At 43.3% G+C, this 18,738-nt stretch overlaps 1 protein-coding gene across 3 annotated transcripts in view; it reads left to right on the top strand.

Moving 5' to 3' along the window:
- The window catches only part of PHF2 (PHD finger protein 2), a 211,120-nt gene that overhangs the window by 169,967 nt on the left and 22,415 nt on the right, over positions 1–18,738 (top strand). For all 3 annotated transcript variants that reach the window (XM_069083754.1, XM_069083755.1, XM_069083756.1), the window contains exons 11-17: positions 2,445–2,534; positions 4,749–5,135; positions 7,443–7,562; positions 11,317–11,435; positions 14,788–14,966; positions 15,166–15,239; positions 17,668–17,825. In XM_069083754.1, coding sequence (XP_068939855.1) covers positions 2,445–2,534; positions 4,749–5,135; positions 7,443–7,562; positions 11,317–11,435; positions 14,788–14,966; positions 15,166–15,239; positions 17,668–17,825 — 1,127 coding nt within the window. The remainder of the gene's footprint in view (positions 1–2,444; positions 2,535–4,748; positions 5,136–7,442; positions 7,563–11,316; positions 11,436–14,787; positions 14,967–15,165; positions 15,240–17,667; positions 17,826–18,738) is intronic.

The raw sequence follows: 18,738 nt of genomic DNA on the forward strand, positions 1-18,738 counted from the left end.
TATGTCAGCATGTCCATGGGGCATGGGAGATCTTTAAATCCCATAACCCTTACAGCTACCTGGCCGCCCCCACTTAATAATTATTAATTGACTTACTACATATATTATCTCATTTGATCCTCATGACGCTGTGAATTAGGTATTAATGTTATCCCCACTTTACTGATGAGGAAACAGGCTGAGGGTCACACAGCAAGTGTCAGAAGTAGGCCCTGAACAGATGCCAAGTATAATACCCTGTCCTCGCTGGTAGAAATAATTATAATATATTACATTGCATGAGATGCTCATCAGGAAGGTGAAAGGCAATATGAGGTCAGAACGTGGACCCTTATTGCTTACTTTTTCCCTTCATGCACCGTGTATGTGGTTTGGTACAGTGAAAAGACCTCTGCATTTCAGAAGGCCTGGGTTCTAATCCTGCCTCAGCTATTTACTGACTGTAATAATGAGAAAGTTATTTAACCTCTGTTGGTCTCAGCTCCTCATCTGTAAAATGAGAGGGAGTTAATCTAGATGCCATTAAGGCCCCTTCCGCCTCCAACTCTGTGATCTTCTAGCCAGAGTGGAATGCTAGTTGTTCCCCTGTATGTCATCCTGCTGTTTCCACCCTCCATACATTTCCTCAGGCTGTCCCCCGCGCCAGGAGCACACCTATACTCCTTCCTCAGAGGGAACTCTCTTTTGCCCCTAAAATCTTCTGCCTTACAATACACACATTTTTGCCTATGTCATATTTGTGCACCTCTCTCATCTCCACCCCACCCCCCTAGACTAGAAGCTCTTTGAGGGGAGGATTGTACCATAGTCTGTCTCTGTATTCCTAGTGCCCAGCATGATGTCTTATGATAATTGCTTCTGGCTGAATTAAAGGGTAGTTTGGTAAGTGGGAGGGATGTAAAGTGAGTCTCTCTGGCAGGAGAGAACCAAGCAGACAAAGCATTCCTGAATTCTCTCCCATTGTAAAATCTGAATTAGTTTATAAGTACAGAGAGATGCTATTCCAATAAAGGGACTTTGGGAGTAGCAGGAATCTGTATTTTCTGGTTAATCAGTTCTCAAGTTGGATCCAGGCTAGGGGGTGATGAGAAGGAGATTGTACACATAGCACTGTTGCGCATCACTAGAAGGAACCTTGGAGGATGCCGCCCGCGCTCACCATATCTTTCTAGGTGAAGGGACAAGTTCTCTTGGGTTTAGTTTCACATTCATAATCTCTACTTTCCTAGAAGTCAGGTAATAATCATCAGTTAACCATGGAGCATTGATTAAACACCCACTATTTGCCGGACACTGTGATGGGTACAAATATGAAAGTGGAATAATCCTTGTTCTTAAGGAGCTGGGGATGTGTAGGGGAGACAGTCTCTGCCTGAGGCAGCATCTCCCCAGACCCAGTGGGTGTACATCTGGAGCCTAGTTCCCGGCCTGCTTTCTCTACTTCTTTGACATCATGTGTTCTGTTCTAGTCCTACTGGCCTCCTTGCTTTTCCCTGTTTACATACTAGTTCTGTGACCTTGAGCCAATTCCTTAAAACTCTGGGCTCCAATTTCCTCTTTTGTAAAATTACTTTGATGATAATGACTTCTGTTACCTAATAATATAATTAGCTGTTATTCATTAGAGAATAACACTAGGTCATATATAGTAAACAAGGGTCAAGATTTATGTTCTAGATTGGTGATGTCAGATTCGAATAGCAATGGCTCCCTGTGGGCCGTGTATTGACTTAGAAAACCACAAATTAACAATCTCTATGTTGCAGTGTGTTTCCATTTATTTTGTTCAACATTTTCCAGTTATGATTTAATCTTGTGCTGGTGGCAGCTGGGGTTTTGTGGATCAGTTGTGGCTTGCACCAAGAGATTGACACCTCTGTTCTAGAGAGTCAGTTTTTGACTGGAAGAGACGGGAGGAGTGCATTTGGGTTGGGTTAGTCATAGGCGGTTTCAGGGAGGACGTGGTCCTCGAGCTGAGCCTTAAAAGAGGAGGACTGCCATAGGAGCAGGTGTGAATGGGGTATGTGTAAGGGACAATGAGGAGACTGGTTTGGAAACTGGAGATGGGGGAAGGAGAGAGGGAAAGCTGGGGAAGGGCCTGGAGTGAGGGGCATTGAAACCTTCTGACAAATGGAGAGCCCTGCAAGTTCTGACGCCAGGAAAGACATGCAAGTGTTGTTTCTAATGCCACCCAGACGAGTTCGGAAGCTGTCAGGATATCCTGTTCCATTGTCCTGCCACACTTCACCAAGTAGCCCATTCATTTTGTAGGAAGTTAATAAAATGTCAGTGTAATAAAGTACCTAATCATTCTCGACGGAGGGCAGAAGGATAGCAGTCTCGGGTGATGGGTGCAGGGTAGACAAAATGAAGCCAAATCACCTGATTTATTTCTAAGTTGAGTAAGGTGCAAGAAAATAATCCTCTAATACTTTGCGTTTCAGGCCTTAGCGGAACATGAAGATGAACTTCCAGAACATTTCAAACCATCCCAGCTTATCAAAGACCTTGCCAAAGAGATACGACTTAGCGAGGTGCGTCCTCTCTCCTGACCTGGAGCAGGGCGTGATGACTGGGAGGGATCCCCCTCAGTGGGCTGAGGGAGCAGCAAGAGAGGGGTACTCTGGGAGGCTGGCTCTGGGATCTGTGTCTCCATGTCAGAAATGTCAGCAGGAGAGAGTTAGCTAGTTCCTCAGAGCACTGAGCCCTGGGTGCCCTGGGCTGGCTGCAGCAGTGACTGGAGGATATTCCTGACAAGCCATCACCTCTTCCTTTATGCCATAACATCCTTACGCATCTCTAACTACTTCCTTCTGGTGGTGGGGGCAAGTTAAGGCTATATTTCCCTATTAAGTAGTTTGGAGGAGCACCCAGGATACTGAGGAGGGGGCTTGGGATTCAGAGAAGAAGGATCTCACCTCTGTTTCCTACCTCTGTGATGTTGGGCAAACCATTAACTTCCCTGGGCCTCAGTTTTCTTTTCTGTAAAAATGAGAAGTCAGGAAGACTCATCCCCCCGAGTTCAAATCTGGCCTCAGACAATTACTACTTGTGTGACTCTGGGTAAGTCACTTAACCCTGTCTGTCTGTTTCTCCAACTGTAAAATAAGCTGGAGAAGGAAATGGCAAACCACTCCAGTATCTTTGCCAAGAAAACCCCAAATGAAGTCACAAAGACTCAGATATGACTGAAAAACAGCTGACCAACAATAACAAATGAGAGGCTTCAATCAGATAACCCCTGAGGTCCCTTCCTGTTCTAAATCTGTGATATTATAAGCCTAAATAGTTATCTGGAAGCCTTGTCCAGCTTTCTTATTTAATGCCATCCCCCAGACCCAGGGGAGCCAGAAAGGGGCCTTGGAGGTAGAAGAGGTTGTTATTAAATAAAAGACGGCTATCAGCCACTAAAGCCTCTGTAACCTTCTTGAATTTTGGTGGCTTTCCCTATCCCTGTAAGACTCAAATGTTAAGAGAGACCATGCCAATGTAGAGTATTTGTGGAGGGCTGTTTGGTCATCATGTTTGTTTGGAGGTCATTGGAGTCCCTGACTGTGACTGGCCCTGAGGCAGCTCTTGGCCATTCCAACACAAACATCTAGCTCTTCTCAGTCTCATTTGATTCCGGAACCTCCATGTATTCTAAGACCAACAGCCCTCTGCTCAGAGCAATGAGCACCAATGTCCTTGGCGCCACCATGATCAGACAGGTAGGCCTAGTCCATGAAGGGGAACCTAGCTCACAGGAGACATAACCAGCCCATGAGAAGTGACAGAGTGCTCAGAGTTAGGGCAGAACCTCTTATTCTTAGCCTGCTGGGAAGTGGTCAGGTGACAGGTGTGTTTCTAAGGAAACCTGTTACTATCAGAGCTGTTTCTGGCCCAAGCCATTATCACACTTGTTTGCTAAATCAGGCAGATCACTAAGGACTTCAGCTTCTCTGTTCCTGGCTCTGGGTAGACTTTCTGAAATATATGACTCCATTCTGGCCACCATATTTTAGAATTCACACCGGCAGACTGGGGCATGTCGAGAGGGGGGAGAAGTCAAGATGGCCAAGGGTCTGGGTACCATTTCACATGTGGAAGTCTTTGTAAATAGCATCTGCATCTTAAATTCTCAACCAAAACCTGTCATGTATTGGAACAGTCCCTTTGCTATGCCTTAATTATCAATAACTGCTAGAACTTTTTGTGTTTTCTAATAAATCAGTCATGTTACAGTTGTAGTAGCTTGGCTATGGAAGATTCTTTATTCAAGGTATCAGGTTCCTTCTCTTCCTTCTTGTCCCCCCTCCCTTCTTCCTCTCATTCCTCCTTCTCCTACTGTCCCCTTCCTTATCCCCAATTCTCTCCAACACCTTCCTCTCTCCTTTTTCTCCTTTTTCCCTCCTCCCCACCATCTTCAAAAATAAAACACATACCAATATGGCTGTGGGGATGGATCTGGATTCCCAAAGAGGATGACCATCTGCAAAGTGGAGATTCAGCTTCTCTGTATCTGAGAGTTGAATATCTTTAGAAAGGTTGCTTTGGAAGGAGTTATTTCTAATTCCTAGTTTGGGAGGGGAGCCAGTGGTTGTGATTTCTTTCATGTGACTTCCTTTTAACTGCATGACCTCATTGTGATGATGTTACCTGGATCTGTTAGGGTAATGTAGAGTCTCTCTAGGATAGATGATGGAACAAGGAATGATACAGTGCTAGGCAATGTGACAGTGAACCCATCTCCTCTTCTCTTCTTCTAGAATGCGTTGAAAGTCACTAAACCTGAAGTCAGTGCCAATGTCTCCCCCAAGGAAGTCTGCCCTATGGAGAAGGAGAAGGAGGAACCCCCATCCCCTGTACAGGTCACGCCACCTCCTTCCCTGGTGGAAAAATCCTCTAAAAAAAAGACTCCCAAAACTATGAAACCACCCAAACCATCCAAGATCCCCAAGCTCCCCAAACTCCCCAAACCACCGAAGCCTCCAAAGCCCCCCAAGCCCCCCAAAACTCCGAAAATCAAGGAAGGAGGCAAGAAGAAAGGGAAGAAGTCCAAGGAGTCAGCTTCCCCCACCATCCCCAACTTGGACTTGCTAGAGGCCCACACGAAGGAGGCGCTGACCAAGATAGAAACACCAAAGAAAAGCAAGGTAGGTGTTTGTCCCCGGCGCTCCAGGCCTCTGGTTCTTGGTCAGGGCGGTGTGGAGTCACGTGCTGGGGAAGTCGGGGATTGGAGCACAGTGGGACCTCTTATAGGATCGACTGGGGGCGGGAACTCTTTACTGCTGCCGTCACCTTTCCCAGGAGCCTCATGGGAAAACAAAGTGAAAGCAAGCAGAAGCAGACATGGGATTAACTGGGTCAGGAGACACCTTTGGGGTGCTTTCCTTCTGTTTTCAAAAAGATTGCATGTTACGGCAGATGTTAGCACATGGCTGTATATATTCCATGAAGGTCTTGGGTGCAGCCAACCAGCCAATCAATCAATAGACATTTATTACACACCTACTATGTGCTGAGCACTGGGGATACAAAAATGAGCCAAAAGACAGTCCCTGTCTTCAAATTTTTTTGAATTGAATGAAATGAATCCATTTTTAGTGGAGGAGACAACAAGCAAACAAATACATACAAAATGGAATAAATAGAAAATAATTGACAGGGGGAATGCAATGAATAGAATTAAGAGGGGCCAGGGAATGCTTCTTTGAGAAGGTGGGATTTTAGTTTGGGACGTAAAGGAAGCCAGGGAGGTCAGGAGTCAGAATGGAGGAGGGAGAGCATCGTAGGCATAGGGGACAGCTAAGGAAAGCTGAGAGATGGAGGGTCTTGTTCCTGGAACTGCCAGGAGGCCAGTGTCACTGGATCGAAGCGGACATGTTGGGGAGGAAGGTGTGAGAAGACTGGAAACATAGCAGGGGACCTGGTGATGAAGGGATTTAAATGCCAAGACAGCATTTTGTATTTGATCCTGGAGGTGATAGGAAGCTGCTGGAGTTTAGTGAGTAGTTGGGTGACATGTTTGGTCCTGTGTTTTAGGAAAATCTCATTAGTGACTGGAGGATGGAATGGAATGGGGAGAGGCTTGAGGCAGGCAGATCCACCAGTAGCTAGTGCAGCAATACAGGTGTGAGGTGTGAGGGCCTGTACCAGGGGGGTGGCCATGTCAGACCAGAGAAGGGAGAGTATTCAAGAGATATTACCAAGGTGAAACCAACAGGTCTTGGCAACATAATGGATACTGGGAAGGAAGGAAGGGAGTGAGAGATCTTGAGAAATCCAAGATGATTCCTAGGTGCCGTCTTCATTAATAGGGAATGTAGGAGGTGGGGAGGGTTTAAGGAGAAAGATAATGAATTTTGTTTTGGACCTAACTGAGTTTAAGATGTCTACTGCACATCCAATTTGAAATGTTTGAAAGGCAGTTGGAGATTGGAGGTCAGCAGGGGGAGAATGGGGCAAGAAAGGTAGATCTGAGAATCATCAGCCCAGAGATGGTCATTAAATCCATGGGAACTGATGAGATCACCAAGTGAAGTAGAGTAGATGGAGAACAGAAGGACAGCACCCTGAGGGGCACCTGTGGTTAGAGGGGAGAGAGGAGTGGTTAGGTGGGTAGGAGGAGCACCAGAAGGATGTGGTGTCATGAAATCCATGCCGAACAGCTGGGCTTAAATTGACCTTGACCCACTGACTCAGTCAGTGTGATGCCATTTCTACATGACGATCCTTAAGTACTTGAAGACAATTCTTCACACTCCCAGTTTCCTCTTCCCTTCCCAGTAGAGCAAAAACCTATGAATTGAGATTTTAGTAATTTGTTGTTTATGTCACCAGCCTTCTGCTTGGCACGTGAGGGTAGAAGCTAGGACCAGTGGATTGGAGTTGCAGAGAAGATTTAGGTCTGATGTAAGCTCCTAACATAGCTATTCAAAGATACACTAATCATGACTAGTACAGTACCCTGCGAAAAGTAGGTGCCTTAAAAATGCTTCTTGAACATGACAAAGTCAAGGGAAAGCTTTTTAAAATGTGAAAAATGGGAAGTGGAACAGGATCAAAGATTTCACTGGAAAAGAGACATCTGAACTGCTGGACCTTGGAGGGAGGGGAAGATTTCAGGCATGGGCGTGGCAGAGGGGAGTTTGGGGAGCTGTGTTCAAGATGGGGAGGTGTTGAATGGTTTCCCAGGATGTGCTGACTGTGTTGAGGGCAGAGAGAAGATAACTTGCTATTTAAGCTAAAGCAACGAAGTAGTTTTTAAAAAATGAATGAATTGGCATTTGGATGAGAGATGATGACTGAAAATTGTATCTTATAAATCTTTCACAGATCCTTATAATCTTGCTAGGCTGAGCATATTTGTACATTCACCTGAAGAAGCATTGCATCGGCTTTTTCCTGTCTTAGATGATGTGTAACAGCTCCCCATGTACCCCGCCCCCTTTTTTTTATAGGTTTCAAAGAATGTTTTAAGTGTCCCCAGCAAAGATGTCACTAACAAGCAAAATGACATGGAGAGGTTTGAAATCCGAGAACAGAATAAGACCAAAACAGAAGCCAAGTGGAAGTATAAGGTAAGGCTGGAGGCATCAAGGTGTGGTGGGGACAGCTGAGTCACATGAGACCTGGCTTTGAATCCTGACTGACATGCTGGGAGACTTCATGGGAATGTCCCCTAGCCCTTCTGAGCTCCAGATTTCTTCATTGTAAAGTGAGGAGAATGACATCTATAGTCCTTACAAATGGCATGATGCTTGTAAAACCCGGGATCAGTGTTAGCTCTTCTTGTAGGCTAGCAAAGAGGTGAGGGACGGGACTAGGGGGGGCTTCCCGAATCAAGGCTGCTTTTGTTTCTTCTCTGCCAGGCCCTCCCTGGCACCTCTGGAAAGGATCCTTGTTTTAATCCCTTCTGCTGTCAAAGGAAGACAGAAAGGATTTGGGCAGCTTGGCTGCCAAGGAGGTAGAGTGAAACATGGCAGTCACAGGGAAGCCATTGCCACTTCCCTAGAGACTGACTAGTCATACGTCTCCAGCCTTTTGCCAGTGGTCATGTAGCCTCCCTAAAATGCTGCCTGGGAGATAAGTGCTTCCTGCAGCAGCCCATTTCATTTCAGGATAACTCTCGTGATTGTGAAATTCTTCCTTCTGTGGGGCCAATAGGAGAAGTTTGTTCCTTTCTATCTTTTCCAAGAAGCTGGTGATTGTGTTTTCCCACCCTTATTGATAGGACTGTAGCTCTGACTATGGAAGGGACCACTGAGGCCATTCATCTGGTCCAACCCCCCTCGTTTTACAGATAAGAAAACTCAGGCCCAGAGGGATTAAGTGACTTGTCTGAGGTCTCAAAAATGCTGAGCATGAGAAGTGAGATTTGAATCTAGGTCCTTTGACTCCACAACTGTCGATCTTTCTAACATCCTGCACAGTCCCCCTTCTCTTCTCCAGGAAGTATGATGGAAGGAAGTCAGGAGGACCGGAGTTTAAAACGTGTCTCTTCTGCTTTCCAGCTGTGTGGCCTTGTCATAAGACGCTAAACCTTTCTGGTCCTCCATTTCTTTATCTGAAGAATGAAGCGACTAGTGACTTTAATACATAGGGTTTTCTGACATTCAGTCGAGATAATTTTTGTAAAGTGCTTTGTATACTATAAGTGTGGTTATTGATCATATATATATATAACATATAATATATATATACATATATATATATCTTCTTTTTTAATGCCTTGTACTAAAGCATTCTCACAGGCATGGAAATATCACTAAGTGGGAGACGTGTGTATCTAGACAAATGAACCTTTTCATTCTTTATGATGGAAGCCATAGCCCTCTACAGATGCCATGTTGTTTCCTAGGGATTAGCGGCTTCACATGCTAAGAGTTGGACCTTCCTTATTCCGAATCTTCACCTTTAGCTTTGGGACACCCATCTGGTTCCCAGTTCCCTTGGACTAGACGATTTCTAGCGTACCCTCCAGCTCTGACAGTCTATGATTATCAGTAGACAAGTGTGGTGCATTAGAAAGAGGCCTGTACCTGGAGTCAGAGCCTGGGTTCAAATCCTGCCCCTGGAGCAGGCTGTCTCTGTGATCTTGCCTATTGTTGAGGGATGCTGGGAGGCTCCAGTAAAACCAAAAGCTACCAATATAAGAAATTAATAAATGAAGTCTCTTTTCTTGAATGAAAAACAGAGTCAGAGTCAGTGTCGTTGAAGTGCTTCAGGCCTGAAAGAATTTAGGTCACAGCCAATGAGCATCTTACTCCAAACTGAAAGTTCAACCCGTGTCTGCCAGAGGATTTCTCTAGCACGTCTGTCAAGGGTTCATCCATGCCATCTAGTGATTGTCTAGCCCAGTCCTTTTATCATTTTTTTTTTCAGTTTCTCCATTCTACGTATCAGGAGACTGGGTCACAAAGCAAGGGCAGTGACTTATCTAAGATTATATAGCTCTTAAGTGGCAGATAGGACTTAGATAAAGGAGTCCAGATTCTCAGTCCTATTCTTGACTCACCCTCTCCTTCTCTTGGCTTCTCCTGACCACTTATCCCTCACTGTCCCTACCAGGCAGGAGAATGAAGCATGAATACAAAGAGCCCACTCAGCCCTGGGCTTGGGAGGGGACATTGGACTGAGCTCACCTCCCCTACCTTTCCACACTGCTCTACTTGTCTCATAAAGCAATAGATCTGAGCTGAAATGCTGGACTGTTCAGTTTAAAGTCCCATGGGGATTTGTGTTTTCTCCCTGCTGATAGCCTTCCCTCCTGCTTTCTCCATCACCTTATGACCTCAGTCCAACACTTTTCTCGGTGCTTGTACAGTTCATCATCAGGAATGTTTGCTCACGTACGTTTCCCAAGGCTCGGCTGAGCCCAGGCCTGAGCCGCCACATTGGGCCTGCACGTCTTTGACTTCTGCTTTCTTCCTCCTGGATCACAGTGACTGAATGATGGCTCTGCTGTCAGAAAAATTCTTCCTCTTCCAAGGCCCCAGTCTATAGGTTTTAGTTGTTTTTAGAGTATTGTCTTAAAGGTCCTTATTTCATCACTTGGTGCAAATCCCCATGATGAGCCATTATAGACATCTGGCAGTTCTCTTGCTGACCAGGTGTTGGCTGTTGATCCTGGTGGATGAATGCCCGTGAGATGTTGGGCCCAGGAAGCATTTGTGAACTGTGTATCCAATGGGACAGGTGTTTATGATCTGGGTGGGGCAGAGCTGGCTAATGTGGCCTCCTTTCCCAGAGCAGGGCAGATTTTTGCAGATGCTGGTGACTTCCAAAGAAAGCCTAGGTCTTCCAGGGAGCCACATCCCCAAACGGGTAACATTTATTGAGGTGACAAATAGTGGCTTTACAACTTTTTTTTTTAATAATCTTGTGTGGTTTTTAATTCAAGATAATGTTTTCCTTAAAATTAATTTCATTGAGAAAATTTATTTTTTGCATTAAGTGTTTTTTAAAAATTCATTGATTTGATTTTAAGTCCTTAGTAGATCATTTATTCTCTTTATATCTCCCATAGTACCATGTTCTGCATATAGTAGGTGCTTAGCGGGTATTTGTTGAAATGAATGCTATATCTGCCAATTTGTAAATGAGCCGGTATCTTCAAAGAACATGAAGCATGTAAACCTCAGCTAATTGAAAGAGTTCCTGACCATGTGGGAACATAATCATTTGGCCCTTGCTCAAATGATCTCTTTTTTTTTCTTATGTGTCCCTTAGATGTTTTTTCAACAGAGGAAAAACTTGCTCTTTTAAATGGTTTAGATATTATCTATACAGGTTTCTTTTTTTTTTCCTTTAAAAAATTTTTTTATTGGTGTTTTTAAAAAAAATTCTCAGTTCCCAACGACATCCTCTGCACTGCCCTTGGAAAGCAAAGCACGTTGACAGACTGGCCATTTTGGATAGCATGTGCCTCATCCCCTACCTGGAGTCCCCAGCTTTCCTGCTAGAGGAGAGAGGCCTGTTTCCCAATCAGTCATTTGAAAACATGTTTGGCAAATGTGACTGGAGCTCTGAAGCCATGTACTGCATTGTGGTTTCCCTACACACTGTCCTGGTTCTTATTTCTCTCTGTGTCAGTTCAAACAAGTCCCAACCATGCTCCTTCTGTGGACTCGTTTCACAGGTGGGGGAAGGGAGGTGACCTTGGTGGGGGATGGGGAGCATTTTAGACACATCCATGTGCAAGTACTCATTTCCTGTTCTCCTGGGCCCCAGTGAGAGGTTTAGGAATTATATTTCTCTTTATTTGTGGGTTTCCAAATACCCTTCTTTTGTGTATCCTTGTAAATGTTTCTTTAAAAAAAATTTTTTTTTCAGAATAGCAAACCAGATTCCTTATTGAAAATGGAAGAAGAACAGAAATTGGAAAAAACTCCTTTATCAGGAAATAAGGACAATAAGTTTATGTTTTCCTTCTCTAACAAGAAACTTCTAAGGTAGGTGGCAACATGGGTTAGTGACTTCTTCTAAGGCTTCATCATGGTGTCAATGTATCCTTGGCTTCCCAGAGGCTATGGCAGGGAGCTGTAAGCTCTGACCAATATGACAGAGCTGGAAAGGGTTCAGGTGTGAACCCAACAATTGTCTGGGGACACCCCCTCTGGAGCTGGCTTCTCAGCATAAGATTGGTCACTAGGTGTTTTTTGACTGTTAATTAATTTAATTGTTTATTAATGCATAGAAGTGTTGGAAAATGCATTGTTAGAGGGATTATCTGCCCACATGAAATTACAAATCCTTGAGATATTGAAATAAAGAAGCAGGAGGGGAGTAGGAAAAGGCGGCAGTATGTCATTGGAAAGAAGACAACATTGGGATTCAGTAGACTTGGTTTTAAGCCTTGGTATGGGTATAATGGTACTTGCACTACCTAACCTACAGGGTTGTTATGAGAAAGTAACCTTAACTGTGCAAACCATAGGTGCTATATAAGTGTGGGCTGTTATTCTGCAAGTAATATCTGCACATACCTTTATTCTAGGCCTTTTTATGTAACAATGGCTGGATCTCCGGCCATATTAATAAATAAAAGTGGGAACTATGCTTGCTGTCCAAAGCAAAGAATCTGTTTTACAATCTATTTGAATACATTATATTCTCTTAATTAGTCTTATTATTTTTAGTCAATCTCCACCATACTCTAATTTAGCTATTATTAATGTTCTTGTTCTTATCTTTTTTGATGGAGTTCAGATAGAATGATCTGGGGACAAGTTGCTAGCCTGCTATTTTTTTTTATGTTTAGTATTATATAGAGAAGGATGAAGTGACTAGGTGGTACAGTGGATAGAGTGCTGGCCTGGAGTCAGGAAGGGCTGAGTTCAAATCCAGCCTCAGATACTTACTAGCTGTGTGACCCTGGAGAAGTCACTTAACTCTATTTGCCTCAGTTTCCTCATCTGTAAAAGACATAGGAAAAGTAGGAAATGGCAAACCACTGCAGTATCTCTGCCATGAAAACCACAAACGGGGTCAAAAAGAGTCAGATTCAACTGAACAACAAGATAATGTTAATGCTGCTTTGGTGTAGAAACTGATCTGTAAGTTAGTTCCAGAGCGTTTTCCCTGGCATTCACAAGTAAATACTGACATATGCTAGAGACAGGATTAGTCGCCAGCCCTTTCTGACTCCACCTAAGCCTTCTTTCCCTGGTGGCAGCAGCATGCTTCCACCTCCCTAGCTTTTCTTGTTTTGTTATATGATGTCCAAAGCGACTCCTGCCTTTTGTTCTTTTTCAGAGTAAGGGTTGGGGGTACCTGGAATTCCTTCCACCAGAAGTTTATAAATCAGCTGCCAACATTTCCTTCTTGAGAGCTTTGTCCAAAGGCTTCTCTCCTACTGACAGGGAAATTGTTCCTTCTGAGATGAATGAAAAATATATGGACAGATATGGATATATTCAGATTTAATTATTCCTTCTCTCACTCCCCAACTAACTGTTCTTGAGTACTTGGCCACCACGGGCAAGCACTGGGCATTCCTGCCTGTTCTTGTCGTAGTTCAAAATAGCCTTATTAGACACCGTGAAGAGAGTTACTCAGATGGAGAATTTAGGGGAGTTACTTCCAAAAGTATGCCCATCTCAGGGGGTTTGTTTGCCAAAAGAACTTAATGATAAAAATGTGTTGATTTGCTGCTGTTCCCATGCAGTGAGTCTTAGTAGTGCTGTCAACACCTGTCAGGCTTCACACAACAATTGTTTTATGGTCTGGCACTCTTCTAATGTGGTTCAAATCAAAGTGCCCTGGGACAATTCTGGTGCCATACCAGTCAGCCGCATCAATGACGGAGGAAGTGTCCACTCTCAGGGAAATGGTTCTTTCACATGGTAGACACGTGTGTGAATCCATTCATGTAGAGTCTGTGCAAACATGGTCTGCACACATATGAGCATGTATTGATAGAGCCCAATTACCGAGGATTTTATCCAAATCTGATATTGTAATTATTAAACTTGTCATAGTCCAGGTTCTTTAAAGAATGGAATTTGGATTTCTTGGTTTATTATTTGGCCATAAGCTAATCCCAGATTTTTCAAACACTAAGTCTTTCTTGCTTGACTTGTAGTATCTGAGCATTTTAGAGAGTCAACTTAATTTAGTGAAACAAAACACTAAATTAGGAGTCAGAAAGCCCTGAGTTCAAATCCTACCTTCTACACTAATTCAATCTCTCTGACCCTCACTTTCATTATCTCACAGGGTTGTTGTGAGGCTCAGATATACAATATACTATATATAAGGGGCTTTGAAAGTCTCAGAGTGCCTATAGATGTCAGCTTATATTTTTTAGACAAAGACATGGTTGATCAGGAAGCATTTGTTAAGCCCTACGCTCAAATTACCACCAGTGGTTCCATATGGGGACAGGTCAAAATCTATACCTTCCTATGATGAGTTTCAATATAATATCTTGAAAATATAAAGTAATTCATGACATAAATGTCATAATTAGTGGTCTGCATGTATAGTGTGCCCTTAGACTGTATGCCATCATGCTATATCTTTTTTATGGTATCTGTGTGTCTAATATCAGTAGGTTTTTAAAAAACAGAATCAGTGTATGTGTTCAGTGTATCTGTTGTTAATAACAGTGTCTATTTTCAAGAGCTGTCCCATTTCTATAGCCCTGTATTATTTGGACTTCATTCTACCCATTATTATTATTATTGTTATTGTTATTATTTTGCTGTTAGAGAGTCAAAAAAATTTCCTGGAAGTTCTTTCTACGTACCCTGCATTTTGTGAGTTTTCAATGGGGAGATGTCTATGAGAAGGCAGAGGGATGTACAGAAGATTGACAAGACTGAAAAGGAAGCATTAATGTGGGCCTCATTTATGAGTGGGGGGTTCTTTGAAAACATGCTCAATTATTTGGGACTGAAAATAACTCCCATTGATTTAATGCTTTACAGTATGCGAAAATCTCGACCTATATGATCTCAACTGATTTTTATAACAGCCCTATGAGGGTTATTATTATCAGCATTTTGTAGATGAGGAAACTGAGGCCATGAGAGTCTGACGCTTGCCTGAGGTCACATAGCTAAGAAGTGTCAGAAGCAGGATTAAAACTCGGGTTTTTTCTGCCTTTGGCCTCAGTACTCCAGGCTCTACAGTATCCTCCTCCTCTTGAAGGTTTGAAGTCGTTTAGATGAGCCCTGCAGTGTGGTTACCTGCTTGGGAGGGAGGAAGAGGCTTGTGGAAGTTGACAGTTGCATTTCTAAGGAGAAATTGTTGTTTGAATGCATGAATCTAACGGCTGGTTTCTAATCTTCATTGCGCCAGCTCCAAAGGCATCAAAGCCCAGACGAGTCCCGGGGTGTTTGGGTCCTTACAGAACTTCAAGGAAGACAAAGCCAAACCAGTTCGGGATGAATATGAATACGTATCTGATGATGGAGAACTCAAAATTGATGAATTTCCAATTAGACGAAAGAAAAACACAACAAAAAGAGACTTGTCCTGTAAGTCCCTTTCTCTCTGTTTTCTGTTACGGCTCAGTTGGAGAGTTCCTCATGCTAGCACAAGGAAACATTTCCAACCAACAGCATGTACTTGTGACTTGCTTTGTAGACCCAGTCAAGAGGTGCCTATCATTGTCCAGATGTGTGAAAGATGCTAATTTCTTCAAGAAAATCCTATGAATTTCATTTTTTCTTTTAGTTTTGTCAGATAAGAAGGAAATCATCCAGCACACACCCGTGAAGAAGCCAAAGGTTGAATCAGTATTATACAAGGTGAGTTGTATGTCTTCAAATGTGTGTTATCTGCTCTGTGACTCAGTTCATTGACATCTGACTGAGGTCATGAACCAAATGACGTTGAGATGAGCGCCAGCATTTTGCTGTGAAACCACAATGCTAATGATGGACTGTTCTTCTCAGAAAGAGCTGCTACAGTGCTAGGTTGCCACCACTGGTAGGACCTTAGCTCTGTTTTTTCAGTGACACCTTTTTTTTTTTTTTTTGCTACCTTCATCTAGCCCACTTCTCCTAACCTCCCTTATGTCTTTAGGAAGACCGCAGATTGGGGGTAAAGATACAATCTGTGACTAAGGAACAGAACAAAGCCTTTTTCATCAGGAACAGAGCAAGCTGACTTAACCAGCCACTGACAAACTCAGAAACAAGTAAATATTGGTTGGTTTTTAACCCCAATCTTGAACCTGTGTAGCCTTAGCCTGCTGAAGCTGCGACTTCACCGGCACACATCGGGCTTTAGGCAGAGATTGTGACTAGTGCCAATGTGCTGCTCTGCTACCCACAATGTCATCTCAGTGGTCACCTCTCTTCCAGGAAGCTTGCCCTGATCTGCTCTGCTGGAGGGAAATTATCCTTCCTTCCGTGGGACTCTATCTCTATTCGCCCTTATTTAAATGTTCTCATTTATATAATTCGGGTCCTCCTTCCTTGACTTACTGTGGTGTGGAGGTGACCATGAGTTCTCAAAGCCCTGCTGCTTGAGGTAGTAGATAAGCACTGGATTAGAGTCAGGAGAACCTGAGTTTTAAATTCAACTTCAGACAAGCAGTGTGGCCCTTAGAAAGCCACTTAACCCCTCTTAAGCTCAGTTTTCCTCATCTGTAAAATTGGGATAATTATCACGCCTACCTCTCAGGGTTGTTATGAAGATAAAATGGGTTAATATATGTAAAGCGCTTTGCAAACCTTAAATCACTCTGTCAATGCTAGCTGTGATGACGACGACAATGATGTTGATGCCAGTAAAGTCTTAGCTTTGTCAGGTCCTGAGAAACAGGAAATGCTTTCATGTATGGGCATGACAATGAACTACACACACATATGCATACATACATACATACGTGTGTGTATGTGTGATATGCAGACACAAAAGTGACGAATTCTTTTAGCCATTGTGACATGTAAGATCATCTATTAAGTCAGGGAGGAATCCCCTCATTCATCAATAGGAGGAAGATCCACACAAGGGGAATTATAAATTGTGAACATATTAAAATGTTTCTCAAAGGCATGATGCTTCTATATCCTACCAGATGATTGACTTGAGAGCGTGTGCTGTGTCTTTCTAATCTAGACATCTAGGTGGTGCATTGGATAGAGTGCTGGACCTGGACTCAGGAAGAACTAAATTCATATCCTCTTAGACATTCCCTAGGTCCTAGGCACGTCACTGTCTGCCAAGGTTGTTTGGGGGAGAGGGATAAAATGATAATGTTTGTAATATTTGTAGTAGTACTTTGTGATATTTGCAGAGTGTTTTGCAAACTTTAATGTACTGTATACGTGCTAGGTATTATTTAAATTATTAATCTCTATGGTCTCTATAGCATCAAATACAACCAACAGTCATTGGTCTGTATCTTATTTGTAGCTGACCCATCCTGAAGAGCATAGTGTTATTTGCCACCATCCTGAAAGGGAAACTGCTTTCTCTGCCCACTGTGCCCTTCTATCCTTATTGGTCATGTGGACAGTTTTCTTCCAGATTCCTAATGCTCTTTTGCCACATTTTTAGGTCAGGTGCCTGCTTCCTAGAGTCCAGTCAGTTTTGCTCTGAAATGGGAATGAAGGCAAGGCTTGCTGGGTGGGCAGCTAGTTGTTGTCTGTAGTCGGCCATCATTACCAGCAGGTCAGATAGCAAAGAGCTGTTAATGTGCAAAGGATTCCAGACTTTAGAGCTGGAGGAAATCGCTTAGTCCAACTCCTTCACATGTAAAAGCAGCTTCTCCCCTTTCATTCTAAGGATATTGGGTCTTCCTCCTTTCTGACAGTGATCACCCAAGGACAGTTGCCTTCTAACCTAGGTAAGATTCCTGAGAGAGAGAGAAAAGGATTCTTGGCATTGGGTCTGGAGGGCCGTGGTCCTTTCTCAAAACTGAATGAAAGGAGAGGGGAGTTTGCTGGGCTCTGATGCTGTGACTATGTGCCTCCTGAGCCCACGTCTAACCTCATTTTCACAGATACATGAGTGGGGCCCAGGCACCCAGGTTTGACTCTGACCAAACATATATTATTTTCAGAGCTCACTTCAGGCCGTGACAGCTAAAGTTTCTCTAACTGGCCATCTTTCTTCCATAGGGGAATTTATGCATTTCTTGCATTACAAAAGCCATCCCCCAGCAGATGCCTTCTATTGAGCACTACAGACCCTTTGTTCACTGTGGTTTTTGCCTTGTCTCAACAGAGTGATGATTCATCGGATGAGGATTCTCTCCATATTGATACGGAAGCTAAGCCGGGCCGCAATTCCAAAGCAAAGAAGGAGAGTGGGAGTTCAGCAGGAATTCTGGACCTTTTGCAGGCCAGCAAAGAAGTTGGAGGCTTAGAGTATAACAGCAACAGGTAGGCTCCTCTTGTGAATTCTTAGCTGGGATTCTGGAAAGCCTTCTGACAACCCAGTGTTGTCAGTGTGTGACTTCTAAATGCATCATGCCTGCAATTGGGCAAGTCCTGTATGCCTGGGAGGGAGGATCCCCAGCCAGTGGAAGGTGTCAAGCTCTGGGGGATGATGACAAAGTGGGTCCATATTTTCATACCACAGTAATACAGGAAATATCTCACTTTAAAAATTTTTATTCATAGTTTTTTTACTTTTACGTCATCTTTAATTTCAAATATATTCTTCCTCCCACTCCCCTACCCAAAGTCGTCCTTTGTAAGAAAGAATAAAAAAGAAAGAGTACAAAAAACAGTTCTTGGGTAAAACTAAACACCATGTTGGCCGAGTTTGACAGTACATTTGATGTTTGATTCTCACAGTCCACAACATCTGTGTTTTCTCATCTTTGCTGTGAGGCTGAGATTTTTCATTGTGATTAGTGTTCGGCTTATTTTTCTTCTTTGTTATTTACGTTATTGTCATTGTATGAATTGTTTTCCTGTTTCTGCTTGGTTAGCGTTGCATCAGTTAGTAGAAGTCTTGCTTCTCTGCATTCTGTATCTTTGCTTTTTGTGTGTGTGTGCTATTTCTTTACATTCATGTACCAAAATTTGCTTAGCCGTCCCCAAACAATGGGCATCAACTCTGTTTCTAGTTCTTTACTATTACCAACAGTGAAATGCTTAAGTGCTGGAGAGGTTTGGGTAGCTAACCTTATCTCGTGTGCTTCTTTAGGAGGGGAGAGTGGAAGTTTGATGCAGGTCCCTGATTCCTAGGGCACTACTGGTATATCAGCATCTCTGAATGGACAAGTAGAAAAAGGGTTGGAGGTGTGAGCATTGCCTATAGCCCCAAGAAGATACAATGTTGGGGGAA

The sequence above is a fragment of the Petaurus breviceps genome, unplaced genomic scaffold (assembly GCF_028583685.1).
Source record: "Petaurus breviceps papuanus isolate PSGF00001 unplaced genomic scaffold, PetGlider_PUasm1.0 174, whole genome shotgun sequence".
Taxonomy (NCBI): Eukaryota; Metazoa; Chordata; class Mammalia; order Diprotodontia; family Petauridae; genus Petaurus; species Petaurus breviceps.